This window comes from Eublepharis macularius, chromosome 11, assembly GCF_028583425.1.
Source record: "Eublepharis macularius isolate TG4126 chromosome 11, MPM_Emac_v1.0, whole genome shotgun sequence".
Classification (NCBI taxonomy): domain Eukaryota; kingdom Metazoa; phylum Chordata; class Lepidosauria; order Squamata; family Eublepharidae; genus Eublepharis; species Eublepharis macularius.
The window spans coordinates 61,194,981-61,215,429 of record NC_072800.1 but is presented as its reverse complement, the minus strand read 5'-3'; the positions used below and the strand labels follow the sequence as shown (position 1 = coordinate 61,215,429).

The 20,449-nt window shown below is 41.3% G+C and overlaps 1 protein-coding gene across 1 annotated transcript in view; it reads left to right on the top strand.

The window, feature by feature from the left end:
- The window catches only part of COL1A2 (collagen type I alpha 2 chain), a 70,307-nt gene that overhangs the window by 33,720 nt on the left and 16,138 nt on the right, over positions 1-20,449 (top strand). The window contains exons 23-38 of the mRNA XM_054990946.1: positions 1,011-1,064; positions 2,256-2,354; positions 3,948-4,001; positions 4,933-4,986; positions 5,231-5,284; positions 6,341-6,394; positions 7,417-7,461; positions 8,461-8,559; positions 11,886-11,993; positions 14,702-14,755; positions 15,245-15,298; positions 18,081-18,134; positions 18,235-18,288; positions 18,377-18,484; positions 19,502-19,555; positions 19,650-19,703. Of these exons, the coding sequence (XP_054846921.1) occupies positions 1,011-1,064; positions 2,256-2,354; positions 3,948-4,001; positions 4,933-4,986; positions 5,231-5,284; positions 6,341-6,394; positions 7,417-7,461; positions 8,461-8,559; positions 11,886-11,993; positions 14,702-14,755; positions 15,245-15,298; positions 18,081-18,134; positions 18,235-18,288; positions 18,377-18,484; positions 19,502-19,555; positions 19,650-19,703 (1,053 nt within the window). The remainder of the gene's footprint in view (positions 1-1,010; positions 1,065-2,255; positions 2,355-3,947; positions 4,002-4,932; positions 4,987-5,230; positions 5,285-6,340; positions 6,395-7,416; positions 7,462-8,460; positions 8,560-11,885; positions 11,994-14,701; positions 14,756-15,244; positions 15,299-18,080; positions 18,135-18,234; positions 18,289-18,376; positions 18,485-19,501; positions 19,556-19,649; positions 19,704-20,449) is intronic.

The following is a 20,449-nucleotide window of genomic DNA, read 5'->3' as shown; positions in this document are numbered from 1 at the left end:
GCCTAAGCTTAAGCCCAGTCGGGAGGACGGCGCGCAAAAGACTCAGAACAACCAGAGCTGGGGAAAACAGGCCACAACTTTATTGCAAACAGAAACAGCAAACAAGGAGCATTGGCAAGCATATGGATCGGATCTCAAGCAAAGGCTGGCCCGCCTGTCAGCCGCTGAACCCTCCCCCCCTTCAGGACCCCCGCTGAAGGAGGGGGCACCAAGGAGTGACATTATGGGGGAATCAGATGGGTGTATACCTCTGCCTGATTCCCCTGCCACCTGGGAGTGAGTACCTCGCAACCCCCGCCCGGGTCTGCCACTCACCTCACTCCCAAGATTCCATATGGGAATCCCCTGAACAGGGTACCAGAGCCATGGCCCTGGTCCCCCAGATAGAGATCCGATCCAATGCTACCCGCAAAGCTGTGACAAATAATTCGCAGAAAAACAGGGAGTGGAGGGTGGGGTTCGCGTCCCGGCGCAGACTGCCGGGCGGCGGGAGCCAGGTCTGCCTAAATGCAGAGCCGGCGGACCAGAGGGAGAACCTCGCCCTCCAGGTCCGGCGGTTGGCCCCGCCCCCCGGCAGCCACCCCCCCGGCGGCTCCAATTGGGCGGCCAAGGTTCAAACTGATTGGCCGCCCCAGACCGAGGAGCCTGCCGGGACGCCGACGCCGGGGACTCTCAGCCGATCCTCCCTCCGGCCGCCGGCTGCAAAGCCTCCGCCCGGTAAGTCGGGCCTCGGTTCCTTATGCTATTGTTAACTCCAATGACACTTCATGTGATTAGAACAGTTTTTGTTCATTCCAAGACAGATTGTACATTTTTCTATTTTGCAAATATGAAACTAAGGTAGAAAACCTGTGCACACTTGCTTGTGTTTGTTCCATTGAATTCAGTAGGAACTTCCCAGTAAACTTGTATAGAATTGATAGCAACACATGTTTTCATTTGAATCTTGTGCAAAAATATGTCTTGTGAGAGAGACAAAGACACTGAGATGAACTTTCTGCGTTTTTCAGGGTCTCCCTGGTCAGTCTGGAAGCCCAGGCCCTGCTGGCAAAGAAGGTCCTGTTGTAAGTATTCCACTCCTGATTCTGCAAAGATCTATTTAGAAACATAAATATTTTAGCTAGCTTTTATATTTTTATAAATCGTTTCCACAGTAGCATTCAATGTACTAAGTGTCTGATAATTTGCATCACATTGATCCTAACAATCTCCCTATGACTTAGTTTAGGCTAAGAGATTGTGATTGGCCTATAGATAGCCATGGCTGATCCAGAGCTGAAATGTAGGTCCCCCCATGGCCAACATTCTATCATGGCTACCCAACATAGGCCTGTTTAAAAAAATAGTAGCTAATTGTAGCTAATAAAAATAATGACTAAAAGTTGTCCATCCAGCTTTGTTGATAAAGGACCAGGTTGGTGTGGTTGCTAAGACCACCTTCTATTAACTCTGCTCAGTTTAAGATTTATCCTCCCTTCTGGTTTCAACAGATCTGGTAACAGAGATCCTTCTTTTTGTAAGGTTAAGGATAGATTATTGTAACATGCTTTACATGGGGCTACCCTTGAACATCTCCCAGAAACTTCAGTTGGAATAAAATGCTGGGACAAACATTGATGTGTGTTAGTCATGAAGTACATATTACACCTGTGCTGCAACATCTTTGTGATGCACCTATTTGTTTCCAGGCTCAGTTCAATAGTTTTGATCTATAAAGCCCTTTACAATTTGGGACCAATGCGCCTGAAAGACTGTTCTTTCTGTCTGAACCCTTGTTGATGTCCCCACAACAGGGTTTGCTTGTTGTGCCAGCTCAACTTCACATTCACGCCAAAGTGGTGAGATCTGTGTTTGCTCCCCTCTCTAGAAAAGGTCTACCAGAGGAAATTTGCAGAGCCCATCTTTTTAATTACATTTCACAAGGGTGATTCTTGAGACTTGGGAGCTATGAATCAATGTGATGGTGATGCGAAGAGTGTTACAGTTGTTTTGATTTGTGCTTTGTGTTCAGTTATGTATGTCCTAATTTTTATTGTTATTATGTATTGTCTTATAATTTGGTTAATGTTGTAAACTGTCTCAGACATAGGAGCATGTGGATACAAATTGGCAAATACCTATAGCATAACTCATTGTCAACTGTCCATTTCACTTGTGTAAACTGATGAACCCGACCTGAAACCCGACCTGGTGGATAACACAGGGAGTTTCATTGTCTGTGTACTTAAAATAAAAGAAATGATATTTTTCTCTAGGGTCTGACTGGTCCTGATGGAAGACCTGGACCAGTCGGTCCAGCTGGTCCCAGAGGTGAACCTGGCATCATAGGATTCCCAGGACCAAAAGGTCCCAATGTAAGTGTAATGAGGCCTTGCAGTTTTAATGATGTGGCAACTGAAAGGGTGCCTGCATGATTTCACTTTTAAAGTTTCAGTATCGCAGTGTGCATATGAGAATAATATCACTACAATGTTAGGGTAATGCTACAGCCCATGACCTTAAATGATGCAGAATCCTGTTCATAGAATTACAGAATCATAGAGTTGGAAGGGGCCTGACAGACCATCTAGTCCAACTCCCTGCCCCATGCAGGAACAGCCTAAAGCATCCCCGACATGTATTCGTCCAGCCACTCCTTGAAGACTGCCAGTGAGGGAGAACCCACCACATTCCTAAGTATGCCTTTGTTGGCATAAGGAGCTTTGGGACCTGGTTGTCAGACCCACACATGTGGGCATTTTATTCTCAATAAAGAGAATGGCTACTATTTGGCAGAATCTCTGATGTATGCACACATGCGTAGGAAGGGTTTGCCTTCATATCCAGCACTGCATCTCATTTAACTACAGGTTGCTTTCAAAGTTGAGAGGAGCAATTTTTTAAAGGATCAGAGGTGGCGTTGAACCAAAAACAACGAAGAAGATCTGTGGCCAAAAATTCTAAGGGGCAAACAACATAGGCCGTTTCCAGACGGCTTACCTGGCTTCGAAACGTTGCGCCATCTTGCGGGGAAAACGCGAAATATCGCGTTATCTCGCGCGAGTTTTGCGCGACGTCATGTGATGTCGCGCAAAACTCACGTGAGAAAACGCGATATTTCGCGTTTTCCCCGCAAGATGGCGCAACGTTCCGGAGCCAGGTAAGCCGTCTGGAAACGGCCATACTTAGAAAGATTACTGTGGTCCAGGTTTTCCTGGATTTTACCACTTCAGATCACAAATAGAATGTGTGTTTGAAGGCTCATCTCCTTCAAAAGTCACGCTCTGAGGAAATCTAGCAGGTGAGGGAGCCTAGGCCTCTCCCTGGTATGCTAACTTCATATACTCAAAAGGTTTTGTTTTTTGAAACATGGTGAAACATTCAGACATGAGATCTTCTATCTTCAGTTGAAGATGGAACTGTCTCAAGTAGCCTACAATAGTCCAGACCAAATAATTCAGATCTACAACAATAATTGGCTGAATAAAACACTAATTTTGCTCTGTACCTTTCTTTTTCTTGGCCGTGATACCTTGTGTGTATTTGTCAGGCCATTTGAAAGCCTGATGAATGTAAATAACTGTACTCAATGCCACAGAGGGAGAGAGAGAGAGAGAGATGATTAGTGCAGATTCAAATTACAGTGCAGAAGCATCCTAATTATCCAGTCAGGGCCACAGTGAAAGGCTGCCCAAGGAGGTTCTAGAATCTACTTCCCTGAGGCTCTTCAGAGAAAGGTTGTAAAAGCATCTCTTTGCGTTAAATTACATAGTGGGGTAGTGAATTAGACTTCATTAGTTCCCTTCCACTTCTACATTTCTTTGGGTTTGTGGCTGTAAAGAGTTTGAGTGGATCCTTAGATATGTAGAAGACTGGAGATACATAGGCAGAAATAAAATGCATGGGAAGTAGCTATTGTTCGCTTTGATTTGGAGACTTCCACTAACTTTTTTCCCATTCTGTTTTAGGGTGAACCTGGCAAACCTGGTGACAGAGGCCATGTTGGTCTTGCTGGCCTTCGGGTATGTGCTACTTTATATCCTGTATAACAAGATTTAGAAAAGGATAGGCAAATGTCTAAGAGAACGAAATGCAAGTTGCATAGAGGCTTCTTCTGATTTAAGTCAGATATATTCTTAGGAAGGGAAGGCGGCATGGTATAGCCCAGTCTCATCAGATCTTGGAAGCTAAGCAGGGTCCATACTTGAATGGGTGACCACCAAGGAAGACTCTGCAGAGGAAGGCACTAGCAAACCACCTCTGCTCCTCACTTGCCTTGAAAGCCCCTTGCTGAGGTTGCCATAAGTCGATTGCAACTTGAACACACACACACACACACTTAGATTTTCTTTCAATTGCCAGAAGTTAATACCTTGCACTGTCTTTGTTGTATCAGCTTTTCTTTTACACATCAATGTGTAAAATGGAAATGGATCCCTCAGAAAAAAGGCTTTCTAAGAATAAAGCCATCATGTGAAATTGTAGCTACGCCATGTTTCTATATCAAAGCCAAATTACCTCTGTGGAACAACTCCATGAAAAGAACTCTTAGATGGAGGAAAGGGTGTGTTAATATGCTAGAATCAAATTTTTGTCACAGTACCACTGTACCAAGTGAGTGGATGACTCTTGAGATAAAAGCTCAGATCCTAAGAACTGTGAGCGTGTTCCTCTAGTGTTATGGGGCTTTTATGCCTTCCTGCTGCAGCCCCATTAACTCCCCCAGAAGCATAAGGAGGCTGTCCAGAATGGTGTTGAATATGGCTGCAGCTGAGGTAGATCAATGGAAGTTCCAGCTGTGCTTTCTGCTTATACTAGGACACCACCTGACCTAGCTATAGCTTCTCATTCATTAAATGCCCAACTTCAACAGTTTTTGCCTATTTGGTTTTTGGAAGGGGGCAGAAAGCATGGTGTATGTTTTCTTTTGTAATTAAATTCTTTTTACTCTAGGGTAATCCTGGTCCTGATGGAAACAATGGGGCTCAAGGATCAATTGGTGTTGTTGTAAGTACAAGATGCTTTACAAGATCTGTTAACTTTTAATGTGAACATGGAGTTCCACCACCTGGAATTAGTTGGCCATGCATTTTAATGGATGGTGTGATTTACACATACATTCCTTTGTGTAGTTCTGCCTCGGAGCAATTGCTCGTTTCATTATATACTGCAGAATTCCATGTATTGATAAAAAATTCTAACTTGTTCTCATTTCTGATGTAGTTATTTATTTTCGCTTTATTGCTTGTAGGGTAATGCTGGTGCCAAAGGTGAAACTGGTCCAGCTGGTGCTCCTGGCTTCCAGGTAAGTAATAGATAAACTTAACTAAGTAAATATGGTAATTCTTATTAGAATCTAATATTAAGATGCAGTTTGAAGATTCTATCATTGGAAATCCATGTTTGGAACAGCAGCAAGATGTTTTCAACTTTGTGGAATGGTATATAGAAATTATCTTCTGCTCTGTACATTCTAGTATGTTTAATTTTAATTAGCTTGCTGGCAAATGAACCAGTAATCTAATAATAACATATGCTAAAACTGAGTTCCAGAGCCCAGGTTTGCATGCTAAGGAAATCAGAACTTTAGATGAGAGCAAGCCATTGCTAATCAAATTTAGTAAAATTATCTGAAACCCTTTTCATATGTAACTGAACACGTGCATTTGGCAATGAAGTTGTGTTCACCTCCAGCTCGATTCTGTCTAGTCCCAATAATACCTGATGACATGTAATCCTTGCCAGGTGTAATTAGGGGGTAAAGATCACAGGTTTTTGATCTTGTGTACACTAGATTCTATGAGTTGAAGAAGCACTACACGTTATATTCAACACATGTAGGCATAGCTGGGAGTGGATGGAAGGATGGTATTCCCACTGATTCACTAGGCAATAAGTATAAATACATTTAGATCCATGTAAAAAGGGCTATAATTAACCTGCAAGTGAACTGGTTAAGTAACCTGTTTCTTAAGAAGCTTTGGAATTCTCGTATGTCTTATAGAGGGGATGAACAGTTTTGCATAGTCCTAGGCTTTCTTTGATCTAACAAGATCAACTGTCTAGCATACTTTCATTAAGATGGAGCAAAAAGCAAAGTCAGAAAATAAGGATCCGAAGCAGATATAGCAAGAATAAGGTGGTTTGATTAGACAGCAGTGACATAATAAAAGCCCTTGATCTCTGTAGGAGCATTTCATTGTACTTTGAATGTGATTCATATTGCAATCCCTCTGGCTTTAAATTGCCATCCTGATTAAGCTGCTTCTTGTTGCAAGTCTTATGGACTCATTTGCCTTTATTTTAAAATGCATGGTACACTTATATATATCTAATCATCTCTTCATGCTTATTCATTTAGGGTCTACCTGGTCCCGCAGGCCCAGTAGGTGAAGCTGGCAAACCAGGAGAAAGAGTAAGTGATAACAGACTACCGAGATCAGTTCCCCAGGAGAAAATGGCAGCTTCAGCTATTAGACTCTATAGCATCACATCCTGCTGAGTTCCCTCCCTTCCCCAGACTCCAGCTTCCCTAGGCATAACTCCAAATCTCCAGGAATTCCCCAAGACAGAGTGGAAACCCTAACTGTACAAGCAGTTTCACAACTTCTAAGTAAAGATAGTGTGCAATGGGGGGGGAGCCACATTAATTTTAAAGATAGCCATTCAAAATGTAACTTTTTAATTTCCCTAAACTACTAGATGGGGTTTTTTTTGCTCTCTCTCTGTCTGAACACACACAGCCTTAAATAGGTGCCTTATTCTTGATGTATCTTTATTTGTTTTTATTTACTTATCTCATTGCTATCTCAGGAGCCCTGGGCAGAATGTAGGGTCCCCCCCCCCCTTGATTTTTGTCTTCTCAATAACCCTGTGAAGTTTAGTTACGTTAAGAAAGATTGACTGGCCCAAAGTCACCCGACAAGCTTCATGGCTAAATGGGAATTTGAAACTAACAGTAAAATCCTAAGCAGAGTTACTCCAGTCTAAGCCCATTGATTTCAATAGATTTAGACTAGAGTAACTCTGTTTAGGATTTCACTGTTAATCTCCCCAGTACAGCACTTCATCCACTATACTACCCAGCCATCATCTTCTGGCAGAGAGTAAGACAGAATCCAGCTTCTTTTCCTTGGGACTTTGACCTCTCTTACATTAGAAAAGACTGGTTATAGTGTTTCTAAGAACATGAAAGTGTTAACATTGGAACATGCATGTTCTTATGATATCATTCCTCTGATGCAGGAAATAAAAAACTAGATATAATTTTTCCTGGGTAGAAGTCTGGGCCTCACTGCACTGTAGTTTGTAGTTCAGAATGTCGGTAATCTTTCAGTGTAATCTCACAGAAACAAAAGATCCTTAGTTGATCATGAGGGGAATTCTTAACCAAGAAGGATTGTACATAAAGTTAATCGGTCTTCCTTTTGTGCATAGGGTCTTCATGGTGAATTTGGGCTCCCTGGTCCTGCTGGTGTTAGAGTAAGTTGGTTTTGCTATGTTTTGCAAGGATTCAAAAGGGTTTATTTTTTAACAGGCTGATTCATACATGCATTTACTTCACTTGATGAGGCTATATTTAGTGACTGTACTGAGTGTACTCTACTGTACTGATGACTAGCAGCTGAATATGTGAACAGATTCCATTGAAAAATGTCTTGAAGGCAATATGAAAATTTGGGGTTGGGTTCTTTTTGGATCCTGTCAGCTATTCTGATGACAAAAGAGGGAGGATGTCTTTTGACCACTGTAAAAGTTGAGCTGGGAAGATCATAGACTGGTGTGGACTTCAGGAATCACAAGACTTTGCCAAACTTTTATATGCAATAAATTTAACCATATTCTCATATATCTCTATATAATATTTTTTTGTAATTTGCATTATTTATACTCTTGCCTTTCTCTCTAAGACTCAAGGTGGATTACTCAGTGTAATTCAATATAATCAACAGATATTGATCAAAAGATCAACTTAGATATTGAGATAGAATTGCTCAGCAACTCTACATGAGCTTGAACAGTTCAGCATGAGAATAGGGTCCTCTTTAGATGTTAGGTCCACATGAACTATACATATCAGCAGTGCGCTGTTCTATGATGCACCTAATATGCATAGTCACTGGTTTTGTGTGAAGTGGGCAAGACACATGGGAAATCCAACATTGCCTAATTCATGGGAAATAGGAACCACATATATCAGGTGCATTGCAGGGACTGCTCTGATGGAATCCCAGTTTGTAGGAGCTGATGTGCAGGTGATGGGTTCCTAGTTTGTATGTATAACATCTGAAGATGGCTTAAGGCATATCCTTAAATCTAAATGGCATTCAATAGCTTGCATTTTACATGAGCTAGTAGGTAGCGCTTATTAACTATACCACTAACATTTTTCAGCGTCAGTGTAATGCAGTTGGCTTCTTCACCCTAACATATTATATGTTCTGGACACTATTCAAATGCCCATCAATCTGTTTACTGCAGGGTGAACGTGGCCCTCCAGGTGAAAGTGGTGCTGTTGGTCCTGTAGGTTCCATTGGAAGCCGTGGCCCATCTGGCCCACCTGGGACTGATGGTAACAAGGTAAGGGAGAAAACTTGCAGTATTTCTGGAGTCCTGGGGAGGGCAGTCTAGCCTCCTCAACGTGAGTGCTTATGGGGCCATCAATGGCAAAATTCTCACATGTAATCCTGAAACACTGGGCCAAATCTTTTGCAAATATAAATGGAATACACTTGTGACTCCAAGTTAAATTCTTTCATTTCCAAGAATGAAAGGGTTAACTACCTGCACAACTAGCCAAATGTTAACAGCTGTCATATCTGAATGTTTTTGATTGGGTTTTGATTGCAAGCCCTTGTTAGAGGTTCACCTCTTGGAAGTTGTATCTATGATTCTCAGAATTCACTTTTGGCACCCACAAGAAAAGATGCTTGTCACCTTTTCCTTAAAATGACAACTCCTCACCAGCTCCAAAGTTTACTTTTGAAGCTCTGGGTTTTGAGAGGGGATTTTTGTGCAGTAACTAAAGAGGCTGCTTTCTATTAAAGGTGCTTGTCAGGTGTCTCTGAGGATCAGGGCCGGTATGATTTACCCTGGTTCCACCTGTTAGCAAAGTTGCATCAACTTATATGTTCGTCAGTGATGTATTTTGGATGGCACTTTATAGGAGGGGACTGCAGTTTCGTTCCTTGGAGGAAATACCATTGCCCGGGCCATTTAGGAAGTCTTAAGCATTTTCTTCTAATCCAAATAACGAGGGAGGAGAGATTAAGATGAGAACAAGAGTGCACTGATGATGATTCAAAAATCTCAGAGGAAGTAGGAGTGAAAGGCTTGCAAGTTACCCCCACCCTGGACTGAAATTGTTAGGAGAAGGCAGGCAGTGAGATAATGCAGAGCCGTGAGGGGGGAGGATCAAAAGAATTGCCATAATCAGTGAAAGACAGAAGAGGGCCTACCCAGGAGGCCTCGTATCTGAGGGCCAAGCTACACATGACGAATGACACTTGAACAGCAAGTGTATTTCTCCCTGTTCACTTGCCCTCCACTCAATCCACTTGCCGTTCAAGTGTCATTCGTCATGTGTAGCTTGGCCCTGAGAGGCGTGAGAAGATGACATTATTGGTGCAGGAGGCGGGCAACTTGGCTGATGGTACATTTCCTGGTGGAACAGGAACAGGCAGAGAAGTTTATCTTGCTTGTGACCTTTTGCTTAGCACTAGTAGGGTCCTCCTAGGCCTCTGCCACTATTCTCTCCAAGTTGTCAAAAGTTTTAAAAACCCTGTTGTCACTGTAGAGAGTTTGGTAAATCATAATCGATCCTGAAAAGAGAGGCAATTTTGCATGGGGTTATACATATCTTGCATTTTAAATTCCTTTCAGGGAAGCCATTCTGTACATCACATTTAATTGCTCCTCCCTCCTTTCCTTAGTTCTCTGGCAGCCTATAGTTGCAACCCTGTGCACTCATACAGCTGTAAATGGGCCAAATTGAAGATCTGTGAATAGTATCTCCTGTGAGAGAAGGGTTTTTTTAAGCAGCTCCATGTGACTTTAACATTTGAGGAACTACAGAAAGGGGAAGGGCAGGGCCCTATTATTCATAAGGCTGACTAGGCTGTAGCCTAGGGGCCCACAGGGACTAGGGGTAGGCTTGCCAGACTCCAGCTGATAGCTGGAGATCTCCCGGAATTACAACTGATCTCCAGGCAACAGAGATCAGTTCCCCTGGAAAAAATGGCTGCTTTGAAGGGTGATCTCTATGGAATTATACCCCGCTGAGGCCCCTCCCCTCCCCAAACCCCACCTTCTTCAGGTTCCGCCCCCTCAAATCTCCAGGAATTTCCCAACCTAGACCTGGCAACTCTAGGGTCCTGTCAATTTTTACATCCCCACATAAATTACAATTAATTGATTCTTTTATATAACCTCTATTAATAAGATAATTAGCTGCTTCCTTATTGAAGTGAAACAAATGGTCTCTTATATTAAAACAATTATCCATACATTATAAATTTTTAAATAAATAATAAACATTTTATTCACCTCAAAATATTACAGTATTGAACAATTATACCCCCAGAATGTGCTTTCCTGAAGAGTTCTATTCACACAATAAAAATATTTTTAAAATTGTGAGTAGAATTGTTCAGGAGACTCTTATGGGTATGTACTGTGGTCTAGTATCTACCGTACCAGGGTCAGGCTGTCAGCTGTGTTGGGGTGAAAGATTGAAGTGCCGGAGGGGGCCTGAAATACCTGAAAGCCTAGGGGCCTGGCCATAGGTTAATACAGCCCTGGAGAAGGGAACATAACTCCTTCCTCCAATTAAGGTTACCAACCTCCAGGTGGGGCCTGAAATTTGCCCAGAATTACAACTGAATTCCAGACTTCAGAGATCAGTTTCCTTGCAGAAAATGGTAACATTGAAGGGCAGGCTCTATGGTATACAATAGATTCTAGGTGCCATCCCTCCCCAAATTCCCCCTATCAAAGACACTGCCCCCCCCCAATTTCCAGGAATTCCCCAAGCTAGAGTTGGCAACCTTACCTTCTGTGTTGTGTCCTCAGAGTGTGTGTATGTGTGTGTGTGTGCATATTAGATAAATATGGATATATAGAGATACATACATATTTGTATGTATACACACACACACACACACACACAAACACACATATGAAGCTGCCCCACACTGAATCATACCCTTGGTCCATCAAGGTCAGTATTTTCTACTCAGACTGGCAACGGCTCACCAGAATCTCAGGTGTTTTTTCTCATCACCTCCTACCTGATCCTTTAAACTGGAGATGCCGGGTATTGAACCTGGGACTTTCTGCATACAAAACTGATTCTCTACCACTGAGCTACATCCCCTCCACAAATTCCTTCTCCTCCCCCGCATCCTCAAGTCCAGAACGGAGAAACATCTGGTAAAGATAAATAAAGACTAATCTAAGATGGATCAGTTCTACTCACACAATCTTTTCTAAAATTTAACAAGGGGAGTATGGAGAACTCCAGGAATCATTGTGTAAGCTTTCAGGTTCTGGGTGCTGCTTTTAGCATGCATAGCAGTGTCTAGGGTTGCCAGGAACCACATGTTTAATACTGGATTAATTTAGAATGTGCAACAGTCACCCTCCATGTCAATCTAATATATTCAGACATATCTGAGCCTTCATAGGACACCTTCCATATGTCTGTCTGCATGGTTGAGAAATAGATTGTTTGAAGAACATGAAAAACTGCTTGAGACACTACTATTAATTCTTTTTAGAGTCACAGTTCAGAAAAGTTAACAAACAAAATAAGCAGGTGGTTGGCAGTGCATTAGAATGCACTGTTTCTTTTCTTTCTAGGAGCCTTAAAGAATTAATGTTTCCTTCCCCCTTATTTATTCTACCAGGGTGAACCTGGTTCTGTTGGTGCAGCTGGTTCCTCAGGCCCATCTGGACCTAGTGGAATCCCTGGAGAAAGAGGCATTGCTGGTGGCCCAGGAGGCAAAGGTGAAAAGGTAAGAAAATGACCAGGGGGGGCAGGATAAGAAAACAGGGGGGTTGAATTTAGTAAGTATCCGACAGTTGTTTAAAGAGAGAGATACCCTTTAAACAATTGTTTAAAGAAACAGATACTATTTCAGATCTTCCTAAGGGGATAAAATTATTTAGAAGAAAAGGTAGAAAACATATCAGACAATGAAGGGTTTTTTTTCTCAAATGATGTGAATATCAAGAGAGCTGTTAACCTTCCCATTGCAGGGAACCATTCAGTCTTGGAACCAGGCATGCATCAAACAATGCTGCTAAGAAACATGACATGAGTACATAATGTCCCATTAGTGTTTTTTTTTTACTCCTTCATTTATTCTTCCTTTCTCCAGTAAAGACCTATGTTCTAAACAATGTTATGTGTTCAGTCAAAGAGGCAAACTTGAAGTTCCTTCCCACTTCACTGTATTCACAACAATCTTGTGAACTTAGGCTGAATGAATGAATGCCACTGGTCAAAGATCACCCAGTGAGCCTCATGGCTGAGCGGCCTTCCCAAATGCAGCACTCTAGCCACTACACCCCAACATTTCATCAAGATGTTGAATAAACAGTCACTTGTGAAGCACTGCAAATGTGATAGAATACTTCAGCTTATGTAAATATATCTGCATTCAGACAAGCAGGCATGTGGTGCCCACTAATTGGACTAAAAACTGACTTAAATGAGGTAGAGACTGTTCTACATGAGAGCCAGTTTGGTGTAGTGGTTAAGAGCACGGGACTCTAACCTGGAGAGCCGAGTTTGATTCCCCACTCCTCCACTTGAAGCCAACTGGGTGACCTTGGGCTAGTCACAGTTCTCTGGAGCTCCCTCAGCCCACCCACCTCACAGGGTGTTTTGTTGTGGAGATAATAGTAACATACTTTGTAAACCGCTCTGATTGGCCATTAAGTTGTTCTGAAGGGCGGTATATAAATCGAATGTTGTTGTTGTTGTTGTTACATAGGGAGCCATTCTTGGGCAGTTGGTCTCCACATAGGACTTCCAATCCTCATTGTACTACACAAGATTTACACTAGTAAGGACTGGAATTTTCATGTGATAATGGCTTCCTATGGGAAGCAGCATCCATTCAATTGCGTTTAAACCAGACATACATGGCTGCTTTTTTCTTGAATCTATTCCAAGTCTTTAGATTAATTCAGAGAAAGCCACTTTGCCAAAGGTCTAACATTTTGTTAATGATCATACTCTTCAAACCATTTTAGGTGGATTCATCATTTTTAACAAGAAAACAGCGTATTTATTTATTTACATTATTTATAGACCACCTTTCTCACTGACATTCAAGGCAGATTACACAGAGTGAATTAAAAACAGTCAACAGGAAGAGACAAGGAATAAACAAAGCAATAACTTATCTTGATCTGGGTGCACTAACTCAAAACTTCATATACTCATCAGCCAATTTTTCCATAGCACTATCACATCCAAAGCGTTCAGCCATGGGAGGATAGGAGTTTCAACATTAGGAGATGAAATAAGGTATACAAAACTTCCGATCCAGCCTGCCCTAGGTGAAAGCAGTGCAAACACTGATTGCCTTTAATGAAGCAGAACAATAAGTAAAATCGATTATTTTAAAAATAGGGCATATTTATTTAACTGACATGCACTTCCAAGTTAATGTGCTGAGGTTCTGTAGCATTTGTCTGTAATAAACACAAAAGCCCTGTCTGCTCAATATGGTCCCATCAGAGTCTGTGAGATTGCACCCAACCAAAGTGGCAAATTGATTCATATGAAGCCAAATAGGAATGTTTGATGGATGTGCATCCATTTCCAGCCTGTCAGTGTTCCATGAATCTGTGCTGCACATAAAGAGCTGCAGATAAAGAGCAAACATATGGTGCTGGTGCTGTTAAAAAGATGGTGCACATATGATATAGCCTTTATGTGGTAAAGGAGATTGTACTTAATGCAGTAATATGTGTGCAGGCACTGAGAGAACCATGTTTTCCCACAGATAACAACCTTATGTGTAGAGTGACCATGAAATTAACATTTTGTAGTCCTTGTCATAACTCAGATGTGGAAGGGGCCATAAGACACTTGTGGATATATTTATTAACAAAATTTGTGCCCTGATTTTTGTTCTCACTGGGATCGCCTAGTGGCTAACTATTAAAACAAGCAGTACAAAACCAATTAAAACTGGAACTAAAATACATTTATAAAAGCAAGGAAATAGTAATTATAGGGCAGAAAAAAAGAATCACTGAGGAAATGCCACATGAAACAAAAAGTTTTCACTTACTGGTGGAAAGGCAGTGATAGAAAAGGACAGACAAATATCCCCTGGGGGGAGAGAATTCCATAGTTTTGGTGTCACAACCAAGAAGGCCTTCTCTTGGGTTGCTACCAGACTAATCTCAGGTGAGGGCACCTGAGGTAGGGCTTTGGAAGATGACCGTAGGTTCGTTAGTATGGTAGGAGGTATCCCCTCAGGTATGCTGGTACCAGGCCACACAGGGATTATTAAGAAAAGGCTGTGGATAAGGAAGTGCAAAGACAAAAACTTTTGGTGGTACTCAAAGACAAGAGCTTTACAATGAACATCTAAATCCCAGTTGTGTTTTCTCATTTTAGAAGCTTTAACGTTGTTGCAACATGAAGCATGCCTTCTTTAGTCTGGCACAAACATATTTCTTGCTGTTTTCTTGATTTCAGGGCCCAACAGGCTTCAGAGGTGAACCTGGAGCAACAGGAAGAGATGGTGCACGTGTAAGTATACTTCCTAAATTATATACATTGAGCCAAGCACGAAGTCCTTTAGCAACCAGGATGTGAAAGCAAAATAATTAAATTTAAGCTGTAACAATCAATCATATCCTGGCACTGTCTCTTTACTCTTAAAGATATTAGCCTGAAGTAAGTAAAAAAATATAAATGAGAATGCTTAGATTTTTATTTTTTGAATTTGAAAATCAGCCTGCTTTTTCCCCATCACAGTAGGCCTATCCTTAATTACCAGAGTTCTGGAGCTAATTTTTTTTAACATATCTACAAAAATATATCCCCTATATGAATAGATATTACATAGATTTCATCCAGAAGTTCAATAGTTTTTAAAACTGAAAACTTGAAATAATATAAAACTTGTTCACTATTAATGTATTAATTCAAGCAATTATCTTTTAATATACAAATATTCTCCATATATGATTGGGAAGAAAATCCACATTTAAAAAAAATAATTCTCTTGATCTTCAGGGTGCTCCTGGTGCAGTTGGTGCCCCTGGTCCTAGTGGAGCTTCTGGTGAAAGGGTAAGTAGTGCCAATCTTTTCAAATATTTCCTAGTAATATCCCCTCTAACAAGGCAGAAAAATTGCATGCATGAATGCAAAATGCACAGACTGTTGACCATGTTCCCAGGGGTCAGGGGGGCAACTAAGCCCTCCCTCTTTCATTACCATGCCAAAATGACTGCCAGACTGTAAACGTCTTCATACCTAATAATAAGACATCTCACTTAGTGGAACTCAGTCCCTGGGTCCAACTCATTGCAATTAACATCTTTTCTTGCCCTTCATCATCAGTCAGCATTATCATCAGCATACATTAATTCACATAGTACTCTTTAGCATTCAAAAAATTGTCCAGTAATTATTATCTAACAACTATGAGAGAGTCCATTTGTAGTTTCATTTCACAGATAGGGAACTGAAGGGCAAATGACTTGTCCAAGGCAACAGAAAGAGCTGAAGGCTTATCATAGAACTGAACACATGTTTCTCTTGGACACTCCAGCCCTCTAGCTTTATTTCTCTTCTAATTCTAAAGTCTCCATATTCATCCATATGTAGGAAAACTCCCAACGATTCTACTACCTCAGCAGGAATGAAAAAGAAATCAAATCAGAACAAGTTGTTCAGCATCTTAATACCCAATAACAGAGTTGTGACAGAGATTGGGAATTGATTTTCTTGTCTTAAGGGCCATCATTCCTAACAAAATACAAAATGGGCACCACTAGAGACAGCTTTCTCCACCATTGGTTACCCAGTGCAGCTTATATTATCCTCTCCTTCATTTTATCCTCACAACAACCCTGTTAGGCTGAGAAAGAACTGGACCAAGGTCATTGAGCAAGCTTCCATGGCAGAGCAGAGATTTGAATGTGGGTCTCCCAGATCCTAGGATCAAGCTAAATGAGTTCCCTGCAGCTACATGGCAGCTTTGGGGAAAAGCTGTTAAAAAGTAAAGGACAGCCCAAAAGGCCTCAGAATGCCTCCATGGCAAGGAGGAGGGGCTTCACCCTCCCCCCTCAAGCCATTTCCCTGTGTCAAAATATCACAGGGGGAGGGTTTTTTCCCTGTTTTCTTCTGCTCCCCGTGGAGTATTCTGTCCATGTGGTGCAACAAAAACATGCTATTTTGACATGGGGAAATGGCTTGCGGTGGGGGGGAGCCATTCTAAGGCCGTTTGGGCTCTCCTTTATTTTTTTAACAGCTATTTACTTTTTAACTGCTATATGGCTGCAGAATCCCAAGTTCCCCAGACCCAACTCTTTTAAAACTTGCATATTTAGCTTGACACCTAATGTGTCACTTTAACCCCTATACCACACTGGTAGAGTGGTGTAGTAGCACTTTGTTCATTTTATTATTTCTTCCTATACTGGGAACCAAATATTCTTTCCTAGCTCCTCAGTCCTCACTCTTCCAAATTCTAAGAAGTTACCATACTGTTTTTTTAAAAAAACTTTTCTTGTTTGTACTGATCAAAAATGTAATTTAACAATTGTAGCCTTGATCTAGAGAAAGTTAAGCATACTTTCCAAAAAGATAATTTACTTATTGTTCTAATAAACACCATCTGCTGTTTTGGAGGTTCAGAAATGTTGTGTTTGTAGGTTTGAAGTAGTAAAGGGTATTGTTTCATCTCTAAGTATCTAGCTCTGCTGTTAGTAGGACTCAATAACTGGGTCCCTCAGTAAAAAAAAAAAAGAGCTTTTATTTGCCAATAATTATCCTGTAACAGCAAAAGAGTGGCTTTATTTGGCTTTCATGATGGCAAAATTATATCATCTTTCTTTGGAAATACATGAAGTAAATTGCTATCAGAATAACAATTTAATTTTTTTATTATTTAGTTTTATATGTGTTTATGACAGTTTTATTTTAAATAACCATTGAGCATTTGTTGGTTTTATTTCTCCTAACCCTTACTGTTAAAAAGTCTAGAAATGTTTGTTAACGTTACTTTGTTAAATATGCTGAATAGAATGTCAGCAATAAAACATATTTGCCATTCTGTAGATTGTACCCATTCTTTTTACCTTGTCAGTGTGCACACACCTACATTAACATCAGAAAAAAGAGATATCTACATTTATATCAGAAAAAAGAGAGTAGGCCATATTCCCCACTCTTCTTTTGCTAAATTTATGGAATTTATGGGTTTTGCTCAGGATCTGACCAATTACAATAGTTTCTCTCTCAGAAAACTGAATAGAAAGCTTTGGGAGAATTTTCCTCATAAGAAGAGCCCTGATGGATCAGATCAGTGGTCCAGCAGTCCAGCCTGCTTCACACAGCAACCTGGAGGGCCAACGAACAGGACATAGGCCAAGGCTTCTCCCAGTGGTGCCTCCTAGTACTGGTACTCAGAGATTTGCTGCCTCTGAATATGGAAGTTCCTTTTAGACACCAGGGCTAGTATCCATTGATGGACCTAGTCTTCATGAATCTGTCTAACCTCCTTTTAAAGCTGCCCATGCTTGTGGCCATCATTACATCTACTGGGCAGTGAATTCCACAACTTAATTACTTAAATCCACTTTACAGCTTATTTTCCTATATTAGTTGTAGTGTGAGGCTTACTTGGGCTACCTGGAATTGTTTGCTGGGGATGTACATTTCTGCTGTACATCTGTTGTATGCACATTCTGACTTGAGTTTCATCAGTTCATCATAGAAAGGTTGATGGGCACCTGGCCCTATACTTAACACTTGCATTCATGTAGATGGTCTTTGGTTCTTCCTAATGTGATCCCTGGATGGATGAGTTTGTGTGCTAATGACACTAATGAATTGTATATTTAAGGGTGAAGCTGGCCCTGCTGGCCCTGCTGGCCCTGCTGGTCCTCGTGGAATACCTGTAAGTACTGTAGTCTTTCCTGGTAACAGTGAACCATAGGGATGGAATAGTGGTTTGCCTTTTGCATTAGAAGTGTTGTTGTTTTTTCCTCCCACTGTAGGGTGAACGTGGTGAGACTGGTCCTGCTGGACCTCCTGGATTTTCTGGCCCTCCTGTAAGTATTAAGGAAGAGAACTGGTTTTCTCTAGTTTTATGTTGGTTGGAGTTTATTTTAAGATTTATTTTCTCTTAACTTCTTAAAGGGCGCAGCTGGTCAATCTGGTGCTAAAGGTGAAAGAGGTCAGAGAGGACCCAAAGGCGATGTAGGCCCTCAGGGTGCCATTGGTGCTGTTGGTAATGCTGGCCCCGCTGTAAGTAAATTGAATATCTTACAAAACTATGCTCTTGTCTGTGTGGATTTCTGCTAGCCGCACCCTTATATCTATAGTGTCAAAGAAGTTTCAGTTCGTATGGTGAAAATCTCTTTATTTTACATGAATCAAATAACGTAGAATTAAAATGTAACTCACTTTCATGATATCACATCTCAAATAATGGGAAACTAACACCAGCTAAAAAAGCAAACAATCACGACAGAAAACAAAGGCATGGCTTTAGAAGAAACACTTAAAGTTAAACCTTAATCTAACCTTCACAAAGAATTTTAAAAGTGTATTGCTAAGGGTAAGGAAGAAAGCAGTTGTATATTTCCTCCTTGGTTAGTTATGTATACATTTCCAGACAACTTTAACCAGTCTGATACACGGTAGTTAAGATCCTTTCTGTTGGTATGTCACTGGTGCCAATCAGATGAATTTGTCATAAATACACTCAGTTCAAGGACTTAGTAACAATACAGTGAATATTATAACAGTAGTAACTGAATACTGTTGGTTATTCATATGTCACTTTTTAAGAATCAAGTGCCTTTCTGACCGAAAAATTTCTCACAAGAATTATAGGTTATCATGTAAACCCTCTTCTAAGCGAACAAGATCACTCACCTCTCCTACCACTAAATGGAGTTGTACATGAGGCCCCAGTGGTAATGTAATGCTTTGAAAACAAAGATCAGTCCAATGGGTCCAACGTTCTTTCCGCTCCTCTGTTTTCTACCAGTTGATAGAGATTTGCTATAGAAACAAACTGCTCCTTCTCTGCTGGGATTGCTGCAGTGAGGTTGCTCCTTTGAGGAACGTTTTTGTTTAATGTTCATAGGAGAGTTTACCTTAATTAGGTGATTGGTAGCATTTATAGGGCTTGATCCTTTTCGCTGTAAGTCAGTTGCATAACTTTCATTGATTGCAATGTTAATCAGCATTAAATACTTGAAAAGTTTTGGAATATTTTGCTTGCTTTATCTTTCCCTTTTCTCTCCTTGCAAATAGGGTCCAGTCGGTGCTTCAGGCCCCAGTGGTGGTCGTGGTGATTCTGGTCCACCTGTAAGTTTAGCAGTTTATCCTTGTCTTCCCACCAGTATTAAGCTTCTGATCCTAGTGAACCTTTGTTAATCTCTTGCTTGACTCCCCCCAACAGGGTGCTACTGGTTTGCCTGGTGCTCTTGGTAGAACTGGACCTCCAGGACCTTCTGTAAGTAGTTATTGAGAATACTTTGTATCTAAATCCAAGAGGTTAGATTGCATTACATTTAGCTTCTTCTGATCTTAGATTCCTCGTTCCAAGGAATTACTCTGGATAATTACTTTCAAACAATATTTTGGGGGACCTGGAGTTTCTCTGCAACTTCATCAGTAGTTCTTCAATGGCTACTTTGGGAGGTGGACTCTATAACAAGAGAGGTCCCTCCCCTCCTCAAACCTCACCCTTTCCAGGCTCCATCTCCCAAATCTGCAGGAATTTCCCAGCCTGGAACTGGCAACCTTAAATGTCAGCTATGTTCTAGAGCGCATTTTCATTCACATGAGGCAATGGTTGGAATCAACAGGTCTGGCCAGAACCCTCCATAAAATTTTGATGGAAAACACATGAAAGAAACCACAGCAACCCTCTTCATCTCTACAACCAGTATTGGGGGGGGGGCTGATTTGGGCAGGAGTGATGGGAGTGGGAAGAGATACTGAACTCTTACTCCTCCCCCAAGCAGCTTTTCTACCTACAGAGTTCAAAGCACATCTTTTATCTCGCAAGCATGCATTCAGAAGGAGAAAAGATGCAAATTAGCAAAGGAGGGAAGAGCTTCAGAGGGATCCTAAGAAGCAAGGGAAGGCTAAACATTCCCTTCCAGATGTTGCTTCTGTGCATTAAACTTCCCCCTCCCAATGCTACTTTACAAAAAAGAAGCAGACTGGGGGCTTTCTTCCGTGTATAAAATGCCA